At 33.7% G+C, this 20,137-nt stretch overlaps 1 protein-coding gene across 1 annotated transcript; it reads left to right on the top strand.

The window, feature by feature from the left end:
- Positions 1-67: 67 nt before the first annotated feature.
- LOC110094823 (cell division cycle protein 48 homolog) lies at positions 68-10,607 on the top strand. Its single transcript, XM_020820152.2, has 9 exons — positions 68-225; positions 332-497; positions 1,010-1,238; positions 7,202-7,968; positions 8,083-8,304; positions 8,402-8,473; positions 8,567-8,848; positions 8,942-9,301; positions 10,078-10,607. The coding sequence occupies exons 1-9, from the start codon at positions 191-193 to the stop codon at positions 10,378-10,380; spliced, it is 2,436 nt and encodes an 811-aa protein (XP_020675811.1). The 5' UTR covers positions 68-190; the 3' UTR covers positions 10,381-10,607.
- Positions 10,608-20,137: the final 9,530 nt, after the last annotated feature.

Below are 20,137 nucleotides of genomic sequence, written 5' to 3'. Positions count from 1 at the left end.
AGGCGGACGGTGGAGAAATGGACGGTTACAGATGGTACTAAAAAAAGATGGACGGTCAGCAGGGACTCTACCCTAGCTCTATTTATGCCTCGAGGTCTTCATTCTTTATCTAAGACAGTCTCCTATCTCTCTCTCTCTCTCTTTCTCCCACAAATATCTTACCATTTTCGAGCACTTTGTTTCGGAGCGGATGGCGAGCAAGGACGAGGCATCGTCTTCGGATCCGTAAGAATTTCGATAGCTTACCAATTTTTTGCTTTCTTTTGTGCACGATCGTTGATTTTTGGTGAGATTTTGGGGGTTTTTATCTCACGATTACTTGAAATTCCAGAAAGTTGGGAAAGAGGGATTTCAGTACGGCGATTTTGGAGAGGAAGAAGGCCCCGAATCGACTGGTTGTTGACGAGGCTATCAATGACGATAATTCCGTGGTCTCGATACACCCCAATACGATGGAAAAACTCCAGCTTTTCAGAGGGGATACAATCCTCTTGAAGGTAGTGGATCCTTTAGTTGGCTTTTAAGTTGCAGACATATTTTTTATTTTTTATTTTTCGTTATGAATGGGGTGTTTTAGGGTTTTATGTGGTTTGACTACGTGCTTGGGCTTCGTTGAGGATAATTCGGGAAGGGAGTTATATGTGTTTTTGACATCTGCCTTGGAAAAAAAAAATCTTCAACTTGTCTTTTTAAAAGTTTAATTTCAAAAGGACAGGCATGAGAGAATCGGGATGTTTGCAATTCTTCTCGTTTCGATTGGGGATAATTTGGAGCCTGAAGAGACGTTTAAATGTTGATGATAGATACATCAGAATAATTTTATCTCATAAATCCCGCTTCTCCTCCCGAGCCAGGTTGTTGGGCCTTATTTGGTTTATTTGATGCGATCTATTTATATTTATGTATAGTTTTTTCTACTGATTCATTCAATGAGGGGTTATTACTAACTGGAGTAAATGGTAGTCAAATTTTCCCATTTAAGCTCGTCCTCTCTCGTTTATGCTTTCAGGGAAAGAAAAGGAAAGATACAATCTGTATTGCTCTTGCTGATGATTCATGTGAGGAACCAAAGATTAGGATGAACAAGGTTGTGAGATCAAATCTAAGAGTAAGACTTGGTGATGTTGTTTCAGTTCACCAGTGCCAGGATGTCAAATATGGAAAGCGTGTACATATACTTCCAATTGATGATTCCATTGAAGGTGTTACAGGGAACATATTTGATGCATATTTGAAGCGTGAGTTGATTCTCTCCACTAATGAACTTGCATTTTTCTGTCATACTATTAATTGGCTGGTGGATTAGAAACTTTTGATTTGCATTTGATTCGGCTTAGTGATTTCTAGTAGCCTGGATTCTAATACACTGATATGGATTGTGTTGGCTATTTTAGCATTATATGCAAGTGCATGAACCAAAAAAATAATATATGATAAGTAAAATATTGTTCTCCAATGATAAAAAACTAATTTCTAAAAATTAAAATACTAATTTATATTAACGGTAAATTTTATTCAACAATTTGACATGATCTCACAATTATGCTTAAACTTAATTTAATTTGAGAGAAATCTGAATTTATGGTTTCATGAAAACATACTTTTCAATTTCAAAATTTGATTTAATTAAAAAGATAGATTATAATCAAATATTTTTTCAATAATTAGAAAACCTAGTGCATTTAGCTAATTCACTTTATTTTTATGTGAATTAAATCAAAAGATTTCATTATTGTTTTATTCTTAAAATATTACAAGTTCTAATTAAGTATATACCTATTTTATTTTGTGAAATTTTCATTTAACTTTTACCTTGTGTGAAATTTCTCTTTTGAAATCAATAAATGCAGTAGTTTTTTAAATTTATAAATAAAATTAATAATTACTAAATCTTTAACTTCCATTAATTTCTATCAATTTAATCGATTATGTTTGAACGTGCATAAGTAATTGATTGCGTGAACTTTGACTTTTATTTCATTGATAGGAATATTATTCAATTTCTCGTGATTGTTTTACGCTTTAGCTAAATTTTGTTTCATGCTTCAGATTATTAGGACATTTACATTCATTGTTTAAACGAAAAATGGAAGTTCAAACTTAGATTGAATATTGTTCTCAATGAAAATAAAATGCTTTGTAAAAAAATGTGAGGACAGAAACTTTCATCAAAGATGATATCACTCTTCTTTGGAGTCATCTTCATCTCGTTGTTCAGCTTATGAGAGTCCTACATATGGAATTGTAGGTGTTTACGTGCTCATACCTGTAGCTAGTTTTTTTTTTAAAGTTAAAACCCTCAAAGGGGCCTACGTGTTAATAACAAAAAAGCGATTACATGGTCCTTAAAAGGAACCACTAGCTCCCTACTGCTCGATCGAGCTACAATCAAAAAGTAAATCGGGTATCAAAGTTTCAACTGATCTGAGAAAAATTTCATTTCATTCTCTTTAATATTGCTTTAATGTTGCCTTTCCAAATGCTTGGCGCAATAAATTCTGCATCATAATTTTTTATCCTTGTGATTTTGAAATAATTTGCTCATTTATTCTATAGAATTTTGATTAAGAATTAATGGAGCATTGCTTCTCTATAACATCAGCACCTAGACGCTGCCTTTTTAATATATAATTTAATTTTTTGCATGTACTAATTGTTTGGTATCGAGGTACTAGCCCTTAGTAGCGCTTAGGCATTATAAATGCCTTTGACATTCAGGTTGTTTTTCTATTAAGATTTGGTATGAGGTGTTAATTCCATCATTTAGAATTTCTTTTTTGCATTAAATGGAGCGCATATGCGTTAGTTGATGTAGTGCTGGGTCCTTATGCCTTCAATTTGAGCCCTGTGATGCCCATGACAAATCCTAACACATCTTCTCTATACTATCGATGCTTAGACACTCAGTGATACAACTTTTGAGCTGTCTTGTCTTTATGTGCAACACATAGGCACTATTATGCAGTGCCTAGGTGCTGCCTATTGCTTCATTAGATTCTTTTTTTTCCAATCAATCTTACAAACTTAACAAACATTTAAGCTTATAAAAATGATAAATTTATGTATCTCAGAGTCAGGTTACCTTTTAAATAAGATTTACCTAACATTCACAGCTTGACTGAGCGATTTCTATTCTTAATGAACAAAATTGATCTATAAATTCTGTCTATTCACCTCACGTCTCAAATAATGTTTGAGTCTTTGTCCATTAACTTTAAAAATTATTTGGAGTTTTGTAAATCTCTTATCTCCACTACTGCATGGTTTTGACCCCCTAGATTTCAATTTGGACATAATTTTATTCTTGAATCAAATAGAACCTTGGGATTAGGTTCAAACTATTTTTGTAATAGATTTTGATCATACCAATTTAACTTTTTATTATTTATAGATTTTAACATTTTCATAAGTTTTGTAGTTTTAGCTCATCTAATTAATTCAACTATAGAATTCATTTTCTTCTTTCCTATTTGCCCAATAAGCCTTGTGCTTTAACTTGACTAGCAAAAGACAAGCTTTTCTTAATACTAGATGAAATGGCGACGTTCTAATAGGGGTTTTATTTGCGCAGTCCTTATGCCCAGCATACATCATTTTAGTATGTTGATCAATTTTTTTTAATGGATTGACTGCTTTTTCTAAAATTCCTTCATTTTTCTGTTAGAAATTTCAGCTTCTCCACTTATTTCAGGATGTGTGTTATAGAAATTTTACGCTTAACTGCATATTTGGCCAAAGCTTGGAAATATTTATTGCAAAAATGATTTTGTTTAACACTTATTTTTGGCTCTAGGTGTTCAGATGTTAGCTACAATACTTTTTTCAAGAAATCCAAAACAACCTTAGAGTCATTAGCAAGTAATACTACAACTTCCATGCATTTGGGTACATAATCTCTACAAGAATATATTAATTTCCATATGTAGAGATGAATGGCCCAATGAATTTTATTCCCCAAACACAATAAATTTCACTTTTAGAATATAATTGAGGGTCATTAATTTGCTAGCCATTTTAGCATTATATGCAAATATACATGCCAAAAAAATAATATATGATAAGTAAAATATCATTCTCACGAGGATCAATGACTAATTTTTAAAAATTTAAATACTAATTTATATGATTGGAAATTTATATTCAATACTTTGGGATAGATATCTTTTAAAACCTACGACTAAACTTAAAATTAATTTAATTGGAGAGAAATCTAGATTTATGGTTTCATTAAAGCATATATATTTTTAAAATTTTATAATTTATAATTTAAATATTTTATTAAATGGTTACATTGTCAATCAACCAATGTTTAAAATTGCGTATTCGGGTATTGAGGCATTTTTCATTCGTGAGGCGAGGCGTAAGCCTCAAGTCGTTTTGAGGCGTAAGCCTCAAAATCAAAAGATTGCGTAAACATAAAATGATAATACATTGTCAATCAACTATACTTTAGTTTTCTAAATCTCTTCCGATAGTTAGAAGACCTACTTCATCTAATTAATTTACCATATTTCTGTGTGAATTAAATCAGAAGATTGCGTTATAGTTTTATTCTTAAAAGATTGCAAATTCTAATTGAACAGATTCCTATCAAAATTTGTAATTTCTTAATTTATCTTTTATCTTGCTTGAAAGAACTCTTATGAAATCATTAAATGCAGCAGAATTTTAAGTTGATTAATGGTCTTTTAAACTACTCAATTAAACACCAGATAAATTAAGCAATTCAAAATATATATCAACAAATCATACTAATTTTTTGAATTACACCATAAATGCATAATTGAAGTTAGTTCATAGTGAATATAGAAATACACTCCATTGAACTCAGAAAGTTACACATACAAATAAAGAAGAATAAAAGGAAAGGAAATATTATTACTGATTATGATTTTATGCTCAAAATCATCTTCAAATCTAATTCCTTGTTCATCTCTCCCAGGCTTCTCCCTCTAATGGCTTTTTCTCTCTATCCCTCAAATTTCCCTTTTTCAACTGCTAAAGTAATGCCCTATGATGGCCTTTTAATTCTCCTATGGTTTTAAAACAGCTTCACAATTTTACATGTCTGTTGGTATTGTGGTGCTTAGGTGCTACTTGTTTTACAGTAATTTTTCTCCAGGGCGTGGCGCCCTAGTGCCATGGATCGGTGACTAAATATTGGTTGCTTTGTTATTTATTTTGAATATTGCCACCTGTGTGTTGAAAAGGATGGCACCTCGGTACTTGGTATGGCGACGCCAAGGTGTTGGATAGACTTGCACTGGCACTTGTCTAAATGGCACCTAGGCACTATATGATATAAAGCATAGGTGTTGTTAGCCTCTTTTTGAGCTTGAGTCCATCTTTTGGTGTAAATTACTCTTTCTGATCCTAGGGTCCTTAAACGCTCTGTGATGCTTTAAAGTTTCTACCTCTTCATCTTCACCTTGTATTTGTTACATCCATGAAATCGTCATAAAATTGATCCCAATTTTATACTTTCACTTGGAAAACATATTAGATTGATAAGATGTTCTAGTGAGTGAAAAATTACTAGTCACAGATTTTGTCTTATTTATATTCATAAATGTTATGTTGATGGGCATAAAAAATTTCCATGGACTGAAATGAAATATAGTTGCAATAACTTTTATGGGTTTGAGTTCCTTTTCTTTATAGCACCAGAAAACTACTTGTTTCAGTCATATGGAATGAAAGTATCTGTTTTTGATGCAATATAGTTATTGGGTTCTTCACTAGTAACATAAGACCACAATTTTCACTACATTTTATGCTTCATTGATATGCTTCGTGCTTTTGATTGTTTTCTCTTTCTATAATATTTCTCTTGCTACGCGTTTGGTTGTCTTATCAATGGATGCAAGGGATTTGAATACAGTACTTCATGGAGATATGCGTTAAGTATTTTATGATTTATGTGATAGTCGTGTGTTTTTGGGACTTCTACAACAAAATTGATCCTTTACGAGATCATGCATTTCGTATTTTTTTCAACTAATTTTTTTTATTGGTACCTTCTTCCCCAACTTCTTGATGTGATTCATGATTTTCTTAGCCTTAATATTTAAAATTAGTTTTATTATAACTGAGACATTTTGATTATGATATTATTTACTAATCTATTTTGTTGAAATGATTATCCACATAATGAGTTTTAGATGGCTGCTACTTGGCGCAACTGGTTTTGTTTTTGTAGTAATTCTGAAAAATCTACAACAACACAACAACAACATCAAGCCATTATCCCATTATGTTGGGTTGGCTACAAGAATCTTTTTCTCCATTGTGTCTTGTTTAGAGTCAAATTCTCATTTAAATCTAATAAAGAAAGGTCATTTCTAATATTTTCTAACCAATTCTTTTTAGGTCTACACCTACCTTTTTTAACATAAGTCAAATCTAATACATCTACTCTCCTAACCGGGTCATCGGAAGGCCGCCGTTTTATGTGATCAAACCATCTAAGACAACTCTCTCTAATCTTATCTTTCACCGGAGCTACTCCAACCTTTTCACTTATATGTTTGTTTTATATCCTGTCTCTAAGTGAAAATTCCCTTATCCACATGAACATCCTCATCTCTGCATCACTTAATTAAATATTATGCTTCTCTTTTAATGGACAATATTTTGCGCCATAAAGTATTGTAGGTCTCACCATCATCTTATAGAATTTTCACTTAAGTTTGACTTTTACTTTTCTATCACATAACAAACATGATGCATTCCTCCACTTCAACCATCTAACTTGAATTTTACTAATAATATCCCCATCTATTTCACCATCACTCTGAACAATATACCAAAGATATCTAAAACATGTACTCTTATTAATGAACTGATTGCCCAAAGTCACAGATTCACAATCTCCCAACTAGATCTATTACTATTAAAATTACACTCCATTTAATTTTTTTTTAAATCCACTCAAATGAAAACCTTTAAACTCTAAGGTTAACCTCCATAATTCAAGTTTACCTTCAACTCCCTCTCTAGTCTTATCAACAAGAAGAATATCATCAACTAAAAGCATACATCAGGGTACATCCTCTTGCAAATGTCTAGTAATCCCAAAAAATCTGAACAAGTTTTATTTATTTTTTTATTTATTCTGTTGCTTGTTATGTATTGGCTGTGCAGAATGGATTGCTGTTCCTAGTAATGGTTTAAATCAATGGCCTTCTTTCTTTTTCTACAGCATATTTTCTAGAGGCCTATCGACCTGTAAGGAAAGGAGATCTCTTTCTTGTCAGAGGTGGCATGAGAAGTGTGGAGTTTAAAATCATAGAAACTGACCCAGCTGAGTATTGTGTTGTGGCTCCAGACACTGAAATCTTCTGTGAAGGGGAGCCTGTAAAAAGGGAAGATGAAGACAGACTTGATGAAGTGGGCTATGATGATGTGGGTGGAGTTAGAAAACAGATGGCTCAAATTAGAGAATTGGTAGAGCTTCCCCTGAGACATCCTCAGTTGTTCAAATCAATTGGTGTTAAACCACCTAAGGGGATCTTACTCTATGGACCTCCAGGTTCTGGCAAGACATTGATAGCCAGAGCTGTTGCGAATGAGACTGGAGCCTTTTTCTTTTGCATTAATGGTCCTGAGATAATGTCAAAGTTAGCTGGAGAAAGTGAGAGCAATCTCAGGAAGGCTTTTGAGGAAGCGGAGAAGAATGCACCATCTATTATTTTTATTGATGAAATTGATTCAATTGCTCCAAAACGTGAAAAAACTCACGGCGAAGTTGAGAGGCGAATTGTTTCACAGCTTCTCACATTGATGGATGGACTCAAATCCCGTGCACATGTAATTGTCATTGGAGCTACAAATCGGCCAAACAGCATTGACCCAGCTCTTCGAAGGTTTGGGAGGTTTGACCGGGAAATTGACATTGGAGTGCCAGATGAAGTTGGTCGGCTTGAAGTCCTTCGCATTCACACTAAGAATATGAAACTTTCTGATGATGTAAATGACCTGCCACAGGCACTTATATTTTAATTTTATCTTACCATACTCATTTAACTATCTAGCATTTTCCTATCTTTTGTTTTCCCTTCAATGACACTTTTTGCATTGTAGGTTGATCTGGAGAGAATTGCTAAAGATACACATGGCTATGTTGGGGCTGACCTTGCTGCACTCTGTACTGAAGCTGCTCTCCAATGCATTAGGGAGAAAATGGATGTTATTGATTTGGAAGATGAAACCATTGATGCTGAGGTGCTTAACTCAATGGCTGTTACAAACGAACATTTCAAGACAGCTCTGGGAACTAGCAATCCTTCTGCACTTCGCGAGACGGTAGGCCTCTTGCTTTCTATTTTTTTTAGAATTAATCAATGCATAGTCTACTATTTTATGTTCATTAGGATGAATTTCTAATTGTTTTTATGGGCAGGTTGTTGAAGTTCCCAATGTCAGTTGGGAAGATATTGGTGGACTTGATAATGTTAAGAGGGAACTTCAAGAGGTATTTAATTTCTATATAGAGGAGTAAGCTCGTCAGTTTTGCAAACCCTAAATCTTAGATAAACTTAGTGGCTGCTTGTTTTGTTTCTTACAGACCGTCCAATATCCAGTTGAACATCCAGAGAAGTTTGAAAAGTTTGGAATGTCTCCTTCCAAAGGGGTGCTCTTCTACGGTCCTCCTGGCTGTGGAAAGACTCTGCTTGCTAAGGCCATTGCCAATGAATGTCAAGCCAACTTTATCAGTGTAAAGGGTCCTGAGCTGCTCACCATGTGGTTTGGTGAGAGTGAGGCAAATGTGCGCGAAATTTTTGATAAGGCTCGGCAGTCTGCACCATGTGTTCTGTTCTTTGATGAGCTCGACTCAATTGCTACTCAGGTTTCCTTTCTCATTTACTTCAGTTTTTAATCATTTCATGTTCATGTTGTAATCCTGATAATAATAAATATACTTGCTTCCCTGCGAATGCAGAGAGGGAGCAGTGTTGGTGATGCCGGCGGAGCTGCCGATCGAGTACTCAATCAACTTTTGACGGAGATGGACGGAATGTCTGCGAAGAAAACAGTCTTCATCATCGGAGCTACTAATAGGCCTGACATCATTGACCCTGCATTGCTTAGGCCGGGCCGTCTTGACCAATTGATTTACATTCCTCTACCAGATGACGCTTCTAGATACCAGATTTTTAAAGCTTGTCTGAGGAAATCCCCTATCTCAAAAGATGTTGACTTGGCAGCTCTTGCGAAGTATACCCAAGGCTTTAGTGGTGCAGATATTACAGAAATTTGCCAGCGGGCTTGCAAGTACGCGATCAGAGAAAATATTGAGAAGGTATGCCTAGGACTTCACTTGCTTGTTATTCCTTCCATGCTTACAAGGCACATGAAAGTCTTAGGTTTAGTTTCACATTAAATAGTTAAAAAATATTTTATTATAGAATTCTTAAGTAGTCGACCCTTATTAATAGACTAGAATTTTTGGGTTAAAAATGGATTTGACTAATGGTATATTTACCAAAACTTCTGCCCCCACTTTGGATCAATCTCAACAAATGGATTTGACTAATGGTTCATACTTTCATGAGTTTCAAGAATGGTTGAGCAAGGTTCAAGAAAAAATGAGTAACTCTCATGTTTCCTCTATGTGATTGAGTGTGATCTTACCTCAATGTATTTGCAGAATTCCTAAAGGCATCAACAAACATCACAACATTATAAGCACCAACAACTTGTGTGCTTCTCTCCAACAATATTTGCTTTGTCTCTTTCTTAGGTGCTAATATTTATTTTGTGGATGGAGTTAGCCATAGGCATGTAGAGAGCTCCATTTAAAGGGGAAGATCATTAGAAATGTGAAACTTTGGTCTTAATTTGATATTGGATAGTTGAAATATGAGTATATAAATATCAAGTAGTTAGCCAATCACCATAGGCTAAGTAAAAATTTCATTTGAAATTGAATTTGGCCAACTTCAATCCCCTGCGAGTAAGTAGATTTCTCCCCATCATTTGCCAAACACAAATTGAAGTTTGGGTCCTGTGGACATCTACTATACATCAAACCTGATTGTTTGGGTTCTGTCTTGCTTAAACTTTATTGACTCTCAGGACATTGAAAAAGAAAGGCGTCGCAGTGAAAACCCAGAAGCCATGGAGGAAGACGAAGGAGATGAAGTTTCTGAAATCAAAGCTTCCCACTTTGAAGAATCCATGAAATACGCTCGGCGAAGTGTAAGCGATGCGGACATTCGGAAGTATCAGGCGTTCGCTCAAACTCTGCAGCAGTCGAGAGGTTTTGGAAGTGAATTCCGCTTTTCAGAACGCTCAGAGGGAGGAGCTGCAGCTGGCTCTGGAGGTGCTGACCCATTTGCTGCCTCTGCAGCTGCTGATGACGACGACCTGTATAATTAAGCGTCGTCACATTTTAACTGCGTCGTCTTCTATTTTAGTTGCTGGATTACATAATACGATTGATTAGGGGAACTTGAAAATCGTAGACATGGCGGCATTAGGTTTCACATATACTGTTTCTATATACTTTTAACTTTGTTATGTATCTTTTTGCTTCTCGTTATTTGCTTCCGTTTAATATATAAGTAATGGAACAATTCTTCAAAAATTTGAGAGCAATTAACTTATTGCCACTTTTATCTTGATTATTGGGCACACTTGGCCCAGGTCTCTAAAAATGGAGAAATTATTATGTGTGGATATCAGATGTTGTCAAGAGACGAATTAGGACGTACCATGTTATTATTTTGTTGTATACTGGTATTATGTATTGAGTGATGTTACACATACTGATTCGTCTTCGAACGATCCAATGCGAATAATTTCTCTAAACAATGGAAGCATGTTGAGACTATTTTTTTCTTATTTTTTATAACTGGATATATAAGGGAAAGAAAGCAAAAAGGAATGGTTATTTCTCTATCAAATAATATTTTTCTTATTTGAATTTAGTTAAATCAAATATATTTTGATATATAATATATTTAAAACTGTATAAAACTTATTTGATTCTATAATGTAATAAGTCAAATGTTTTTTATTTTTATTTTTGAATTTAGGAAATGCTTTAAAAATTCATACAGCTAAAGCAAGGCACGAATCGGCCTCAATAGCACAAGTTAATCTTAATTTTTGAAAAAGCGAAGAAATATTATTACTATTATTATATTGAAAATAATCAGGCTTTTGGATAAAAATCTAAACAGGGGGTAAAATAATTTCTTTGAAATTTAAAGATATTATTTAAAGCCTTAAAGCCTTGGGGAAAATCATTAATATTGCATACAACTAGAAAAGAGTTAATACCTAATTTTCCATAATATAGATGGAAAATTTGTGTCCAACTTGCATATCTCAATATGTTGATCAAGACAAGTTGAAGAGATTAAGTGGACTCATAAGAAATCAAAAAGCGTCGAATTGCTTGAGGGGGCCACTTGCCCTTACTCAAGTAGTCATTCGTCTTAGCTTGTGGGGTACTCAACAAGCTTATGAAGTTAATTTTCTTCCATGAAAGATCACTCACCTTAGCCGACAAGCTTATCAAGTCAATTTTCCTCCATGGAAGGTAACTCACCCTAGTCGACAAGCTTATAAAGTCAATTTTCCTCCATGGAAGGTCACTCACCCTAGCCTAAGAGGCACTCCGCTTAGTCATTGAAGTCACTCATCCCAACATGAAGGACATTTGAGTTAGCCATAGGAGTCACTTCGTCAACAAGAGAGTCACTTGCTCTTGCCTATTAAGAGATGACTTCATATAATTAGTCAATATTCATATTCTTTAAGATGGACGTCTAAGTATCATTGACAAAATCTTATAAAAATATCTTTTATTATCATATATCATGCATTTTTAGATTTTTTTAAGTTATTTATATTTAGCTTCTCCTATAATGTTCAAAATACTATTAAATATAATGTTTGAGGCCTTTTTCACACACAATAACTTTTACAAAAACTTCTTGGGTCTTTTCATGCCATCACAATATTATCTTTAGAGCTTCTTTTTTCAGAACTCATCTTCTATCTTTTTCTTCCTTTTTTCTCTATGTTATTCTCTCTATTGAAATCTTAATTGTAGGATTCTGTTGTTCCTCATGAATAAATTTGAATTCAATATAATTGAGTGTTTTAGCAAAATTTTAATTGAGAATATCGATCTTTATTAGAAATTTTAATGCAGATTAAGAGATTTCTCTTCAAACTTTAATAAAAATCAACTAAGATCCAATTTCCTTTCAACATAACCTATTAGATATCATCCTACAGACATAACTAAATTTCTTACAACTTGAAAAAATTGTTCTACAAGTAAACAAACAGATAAATAAATGAATAAATATACAACTTTAATATTAAATGCATCCATATTTGTTCTATCGGTGTTAGATATATAATATTAATGTTTTAAATATTAGATATATAAATAGTATGAAATAAACTGATATCACAAACATGAAAGACTTACGTCTCCACCACTTCCACACTATACTATAAAAGCCAATGTGAATCCACTAACATACAATATATAATCAAAAGAAAAACTATTTGTATATATAAATAACATGATAGCCATACATAAACCACTATTTTTTGCTCCTTCTTCAACCTTCACTTGAACAAAAACCTCATGGCTTATGCTGCCTTTTAGGCTTACAAGATAAACTCCCAAGCGTATGTTCATTCCCATACCGGCTTGGCGCCGACGGCGGCACCCGGAGCTCCCTCGGCATACATCCTTCCACCTCCCTTCCATAGAAAACTCTCTCCTTCTCCATCAATATAGTATGATTAGTACCCTCAAGCTTCTTCAATGGCCTGGCTGCCATTGTTGCAGGAAAAGGTGAGAAGAGAAGTATAAGGAGGAGAAAAGTAATGGAGAGAAGAAGACTAGTGGCCATGGATTCAGTACTGCTTAGAGAACTTTAGGAGTTCTGCTTTTAAGGAGAGTGAGGAGCTTCCTAATTAAATGGACTCGTGAGGACAGGTCAGCGCTCAGAGGGACCCAACTCACCATTAAACAGCTCATTGCATACCAGGATTCTGTACTTTAAGGTGGTCGTGAGCTCCTTTTCTGAGGTATAAACAGTATTATCTTTTTGATTTTTGTTTTTTTTTTCAATTTTTTTTTCTCGACGTGGGGGAGATGGATGGTTGATGAGATGTGCAAGCCCGTGTTAGAATTTTCTTTTAATAAATATATATATTTTAAACTGCATTAACTGAGGTTTGTAGAGCAAACATAGCTGGCTTAATTACTCCAACGATATAGCGAGGATTAATTTATTAGCAATTCTCTTATCCACGTACGTACACAACGACACTTTTTTTTTTTCAGATTATATATTATATGTATAAAAATATTTTGCGTGGGAAGATGGTGTAGACGATGGATATATATATATAAGTGATGGTCGATAGGTGCGACACATCACTTGAAGTGTCAATGACATCCGATCGCCAAAATTTGAACTGACAGAGGACCTATGCTTAAAATGAAAGTATAGGGAGCGAAACTTAAACCACTAAACGAGGAACATGACCTAATATTCGACATAAAAATACAAAATGAAATAACAAGATTAAAATGCAAATATGCAAGAAGGAGACTCGTGGTGAATAGGCCCTTAGTGCACATGAATGATGGGTGATGAAGTTCAATAAATTTGCAGCGTTTAAACAATTACAAGCAGTCATCAACAAGCAATACAAGCAAATACATTGAACCCTGCAAGGAATGAAAATTGACATGCAACGAATGCAATGAATTGCCAACCAATGTGCGTTTGAAGTATTTGAGACTAGTGTAGCTTGTATACGGTTAATGATAATCAATTGCAAATGAGTACATTAAACTACTACAAGCAAAAGGGGTTGATATGCTATAAATTGTGATGAGTTATTAACCAAAGTACGTTTGAGGAATTCAAAATAAATATGGATTACACACAATTAATGCCACAACATTATTAACTCACTTGTAAGTAACAATGAGCAACATGCAACAAATGTAGCATCTTCCCTACGCTCGACATCAGCCATTTTATGGATACAATGGCCAAGTGATGACAACAAAACAAAATTTGCTCAACATAGTTAACTAACAAGCATGTGCATCCATCCGCTTATGAGTGACGACAACAGATATAACAACTCACCAATCATTGTGCGTAGATAAGTCAATATCAATTAGTTGATGAACAAGTGTAGTAACTTGTTGTTCATGAGCAACAATAGCAAAAGCATCGACCTGCCGGCTTACATGCATCAAGAATTTAGTGGTGAATGCGGTACATCTGATGCACATACCACATGACGCCTATGAGTAAGAATCAAGAACCTATAATAAGTACAAGCATCTACAAGAAATTATAGGAAGTTTGGCGTGATTGCAACAATTAACCTACGAGTTGGAGAGGTGATGGAAAAAGTCTTGCAATGTACCCAACGACCCTTCTTACGAGAAACAATGGTAGATACGTTGCAAATATGACAGGTCTTCTGCAAACACAGACATACACACAATATGCCATCTATAAGTGGATATAAAAGGAGTTCAATAAGGGTAGAGACCTACGAGTCATTACATGAGGCTCGTCATGTGTACAAATCATTATCTACAAGAAAATATAGAAGAACCATAATAAATACAAATGCTTGCAAGTGACAATAGTGGACATACTGCATTTGCAGTGGATCCTCTATAAGCATAAGCAAGAAGATCGTAGTGAGCGTGACACACTATCTATAGGCAAAAGCAATGAGTTTGTGAAATGAAAGCATCTATGAGCAATTGCAGGGAATTCATAATGCATAATAAGTCATCTACAAGAAGCAACAAAAAACTCATGATGTAACGCCACGCTACCAGATTTGGCTCACTTATATGAGCGGACATAAGGAGTTTATAAATTCCCAAGTGGGAAACATCTCATCTGCAAGAAGAAGAAAATAAGCATAATATAACCCCACGCCTCCAGATCTACAACACTCATACGAGCGAACATAAGGGTTTTATAAATCCCCAAGTGGGCCCCAGTGCATTCATGAATAACAGCTCATATGTAAGAAGTAGCAAATAACCATAGTGCAACAGCATGCCACCATATCAACAACATGCATACTAGCAGACAGAATGAGTCAACCAATTCCAAAAGAAGGGGAAAAAAAATGCATACCTCTCAACAAGGTTTAGTTGTATGGTTGTTTGTTAAAAACCCTCACATGCATCAAATTGCATCCTGACACCTTTGTAGCATGCATATATTTACAATATGCAGGAGCATCATGGAAATATATCACCCGACATACAAATGCACCATGCCCTGGCGAGACGTACATTACATCAGCATATAAATGCTTCATGCACTGCATAAAAACACTGAGTCGATGTGCAAATGTATTATGTAAGCAAATAGATGATGCATAAGTACATCTTACATGCATGTAAAATGCTACTATATCAAGTCATTACACAATATGCAAAACATCATGCCAATATGATTAAATAATGCACAAATGCAAAATGCATCATATATGTATATATGCAAATATGTTGCATATATCTACCAACTGCATATAAATTACTACCATATGAAAGTATCATGTATAATGCATAAAAAGACATACCCACATGAGCCCGATAATGTATGCTCACACATGACTTTTGAGGATGCCACATGGGTTAAAAAAATAAACTTAGGTTTGAGCCCGATCATTCTATATGAATAGATACATAGGAGTTGACATGGTCAAACCATGTAATAAATGCACGATTGCGCGTCGACCGAGATATTTGTTTGATATATTCATATTAGGCCATTAAGGTTTATAACAAGAAAAATTCACTAATAAAAGCCGACAACAAATCTAATCATTTATTTGTAAGTAGACAAAGTCGATAGGTTCGACCAACATACTAAATTGCCCATAAGTAATCCGATGATGGCTGTATTGAATATTTATCTCAACCGAAGATGACCTCAAATATTTAAAAATGCCTCTCAAATTTCCGAATGCCCATAAAAATCTAAAATTCCAAAAATCACCCAAAATCAATATATTTAAAATGAAACAATTCATAAAAACACTTAAAGTAAAATTCATTCACCCTCCGCAATAATTCGCTGAGGTGAAAAAAAATCTAAAAATCACTATATATAGCTCACAAAGTGCAAAGATTTGGTTGAGAATATCACTAGAATATATTCTCAATCCATCTCTTGCCAATGAGAATGTGACATGTGTTCTCTAATTAGTGGTTTTGTTGCCAAATGACACCACATGCAAACGATTATGATCAAGACCCTATAACCGAGTGTTTTGCCATCAAATGACACCATTAAATTACAATTATAGTTAGAGTCTGTATATTCCTTAACAACGCTAAATCATTGAGTAATGAATCGATCAATATGATATAACCGATATGGCACAAAGCCCTCTGTTAGCTAAAGTTGCATGATTCAAATTTATCCCTTTAGACAAATATTCACCCTAAGTCTACGAGGCACACTTGCACAAATCAACCCATGACTGTCAATAAGGATCCTTCTGTTAGGTTGGGTCGACTACTTCCTCTGACTCTGTAGACTAGGGATCATGATGACCCAAGATGATGGAACTATAAGATCTTGATCGAGTCTATCATCATTCCCCCCATGATCTGCTTTAAATGCAAGGTGGTAAATTTCTAATTTTAAATATTAAAATTTCAGTTGGTGTTGTTAGTTGTTTCATTTCCGACTCCGGAAGAAATCATTGAATTTTTTTGAAGTGGATTCTTAGATAGATTAAAAGCTCGTTGCTCGTTGAATCTGGGAGTATTATATATATGGAGCTGGAGCTAGGAATGATGAAGCTATTTCAGTTTTGTCGTCGTCTCTGATTTTGCAGGCTGCTTGGATACCAGGAGATCAATTTTATGTTATATTTTCATTGTATTTGGCAGCATTGTTAACTGGAAGTTAGTTCAACAAACAACTATTGCATTCTCTACCACTGCAGCTGAGTTTATAGCTGCTGTTGAGGCTATAAAAGTAGGAAATTGCTTATAGGGATTTCTGAAGTTGTTGGGTTTTCTAAAATATAAATGACTATGTTTTGTAATAAGCAAAGTGCCATACACTTATACAAAGTTTCTTTGAAGTGCTGTTTTATATTAGTTTGTATGTTTAAAGTGGTTAGGGAGTACTAAAAAGCTGATTTAAGAAGCAATAAGAAAGTAGTCCGAATCGAAGCCAAGCTTTCTCATTGCTTTTTAGTTCAAAAAATTCTAATTTAAGAAGATTTTAAATTAAAAAGCTGTTTTAGAAAGCATTTAGAAAGCTGTCCCAAACGAAATCTAATTTAATGTTGAGCAATATATTATTTTTGTCATATCCTAAGCAAATTTACTGGTTAATGATTTTACATTACTGTTTTATATTTTTTTCTGAAAGTTTTTGGATTTGAGTTTATAGATGTCTTTTGGCAAGCTGCTGTTTAGAAGGGGTTAAAAATAGCTGGGTTATAGGTAGCTGTGGTGAGCGTGTTTTTCTATATTGCACAAAAGCTAGCTAAATTGGTTGCCTCAGTATGAGACAAAGAGAGACATTCTGATATATTATTCATTGTAAGGATTTCAACAAATTCTTTCTAATTTAGCTTTTAGATTCGGTGTCTGCTTGATATTTAGTTCTGAATGTATTATTTTCAAATATTTCAAGACAAAGGTTTTGTTTGGGTCCTTTGGGAGGACTTTTTATAGCTTTTTAAAACAGAATTTTAAGAAGCAATAAAAAAGTCATCCCAAATGAAGCATAAGTTCTGTATTTTTTATAAAATTAAGATTTCGTTTGGGACATCTTTCTTATTGCTTTATGAATTAGTTTTTTTGTATATAATTTTTTTGAATTAAATTTTTTGTGCTAGAAAGCTGCTTCATAAAGCAGTAAGAAAGCTATCTCAGCCGAAGTCTATGATATCAAATCCATTCTCTCTACCGCTATAAAGTTTCTAGCGTGTTACATGCTTCCACTTCTCAAGATTTTTATTTTTATTTTTTAAAATATTATCTTCTCGGTTAGGAGAGTAGATATATTGGATTTGATCTATAAAAAGACTTGGCTAGAAAATATTAGAAATGAGTTTTTTTTTATTAAATTTAAATGTAGTGAGATAATGAAAGACTTGATATTATTGCTGTTGTTCCCCAATTTTATTCAATTCAATAAGCTTTTATTTATTTTGCTAAACTCAGATACAAAATTCACGTCTGAGGCATGTTTATGCTGAGCGGTTTTAAATGGCCTCAAAACATTGCTCGATCATATAAATTATGCTACTTTGACAATCTCTCTCTCTCTCTCTCTCTCTCTCTACATGCATATATAAATAGTTCCAAACTCTTAAAGGCTGATGCCCATCGTGCCAACAAGCTACAACAGAAAGATTAATGAAGTTTTATAATATATATATATATATATATATATCGTTAAAAAACTTTGCCGGATCCTTTCCTAAAAGGTTCCTATTGAGAAATGCTGCATTTTTTATTTTTTAAAAGAAGATAAATATGATACTTTTTTACTTACGAGTTAATGGCGGGAGTTATATTCATATGATCCCAACTTACTTTTTTTATTCAAATAGATTCTTATAAAGATATGTTATAATTCTTATTCTAAAATCATCTTATCGAATTTACCAATTAAACTGCAATTCAATATTTATCAAGGCACTAAAAAGTTTGATTTAGTTTCTTTATGCTTCTAGTAGTTAAAAAATATATTATTTTTAAAATTTCAAATGTTTCTATTGCAGCTCACCTTAATTGGTGTCTTATTTGGGAGCTTCGGCTACCAAACAAAGAGGACTTGGGTTCGGGTGATCTTGCGTATGTGATGTGTGTATGAATTTGCCTTAATTGACCTCAAAAGTTACCCTCCATCCCCCACATTGTTACACGTTCAAGCTCAACATTACATGCATTGCAATAAAATAAAAATAGACACAACTACAACATAATCCGCATATATTCACAGTGAAGCTAATAGTAATTAAGATATGCAACTAGTTTTGACAAAATAAAAAGAAAAAAAATATATAAAATTGTAAGAAATTTATAAATAATATATTATAAATGAAGTATACATTTGTAATAATAATTTGCATTTGTTAACCAAATATAAATGGATTATTTTGTTGCATTTGATATAAATAAATTTATTATTGTCATCAAAGATAACTTGTCTAGCAGTATCAAACCAGTTTGATAGGGCTTGTAATGGGTTAAATGGGTTAGTAGTTAAATAACTATATGTAATAAGGAGTTTGAGTTGTGTTAGTGCTTAATAGATAGTTAATATGAGTCCATAAGGGTTTTAATTATATAAGTACTTTATATTAGGAGTATTAAGAATGCAACGAAGAAATAATATAAGCTTTCTTCTTGAATCTTGAATGGTACCAGCTCTTCAAAATTAAGAAGGACATATATTTGATCAATTATTTATTTTATGGGTGCTTGACATATCATTTGTCATTTTTGATGTAAGGGGGGATTCTTGGGATGTTTAAAATTTGAAAGATAATTTGCGCGACATTTGTTTTTTTCCATCATCAGTATTTTGGGTACTTATGTCTATCTTGTTTGAATACAAACTTTAATATACATGGAGAAAAAAAAATCAAACATGTTGAATCCATATTTGTCCAATGGATAATACCCAACTTTACTAGTAAATATGTCTGAAAAGCTTGAGAACCTATTTGTGAGAATGGTGAATAGAGAGCAGCGAATAGAGGAGAATGGGCTAGCTAGCAAAATCTTTATTATCTCAGTTAAGAATATAAGAATAAGCTTAAAGTCCAAAAGGTCAAAAGAACCCCTCCCCCCAAAGTCTCCCAAATTGTTTTTCCTCACCCTTTATTTATAAGATTTTGAGGGTTGCAAGAATGACTACACAAAGAAAAATAGAAATATGGCTACACAAAAATACCCATACAATGATATACCCTAATTTATGGCACATGACACCTCCTGATTGACTATAGGAGGATGAAGTCTTTGATTTGATGAGCTATCTGTCATCAGGTGAGCTCAATAGGGAAAAATTATTTGTGAGGAGAGTCTTGATGAGAGATGGACATAAAATCAGCGAGTCATCTCATT

Source organism: Dendrobium catenatum, unplaced genomic scaffold (assembly GCF_001605985.2).
Source record: "Dendrobium catenatum unplaced genomic scaffold, ASM160598v2 original_scaffold_273153, whole genome shotgun sequence".
NCBI classification, from domain to species: domain Eukaryota; kingdom Viridiplantae; phylum Streptophyta; class Magnoliopsida; order Asparagales; family Orchidaceae; genus Dendrobium; species Dendrobium catenatum.
This window is presented reverse-complemented; position numbering and strand designations above follow the sequence as displayed.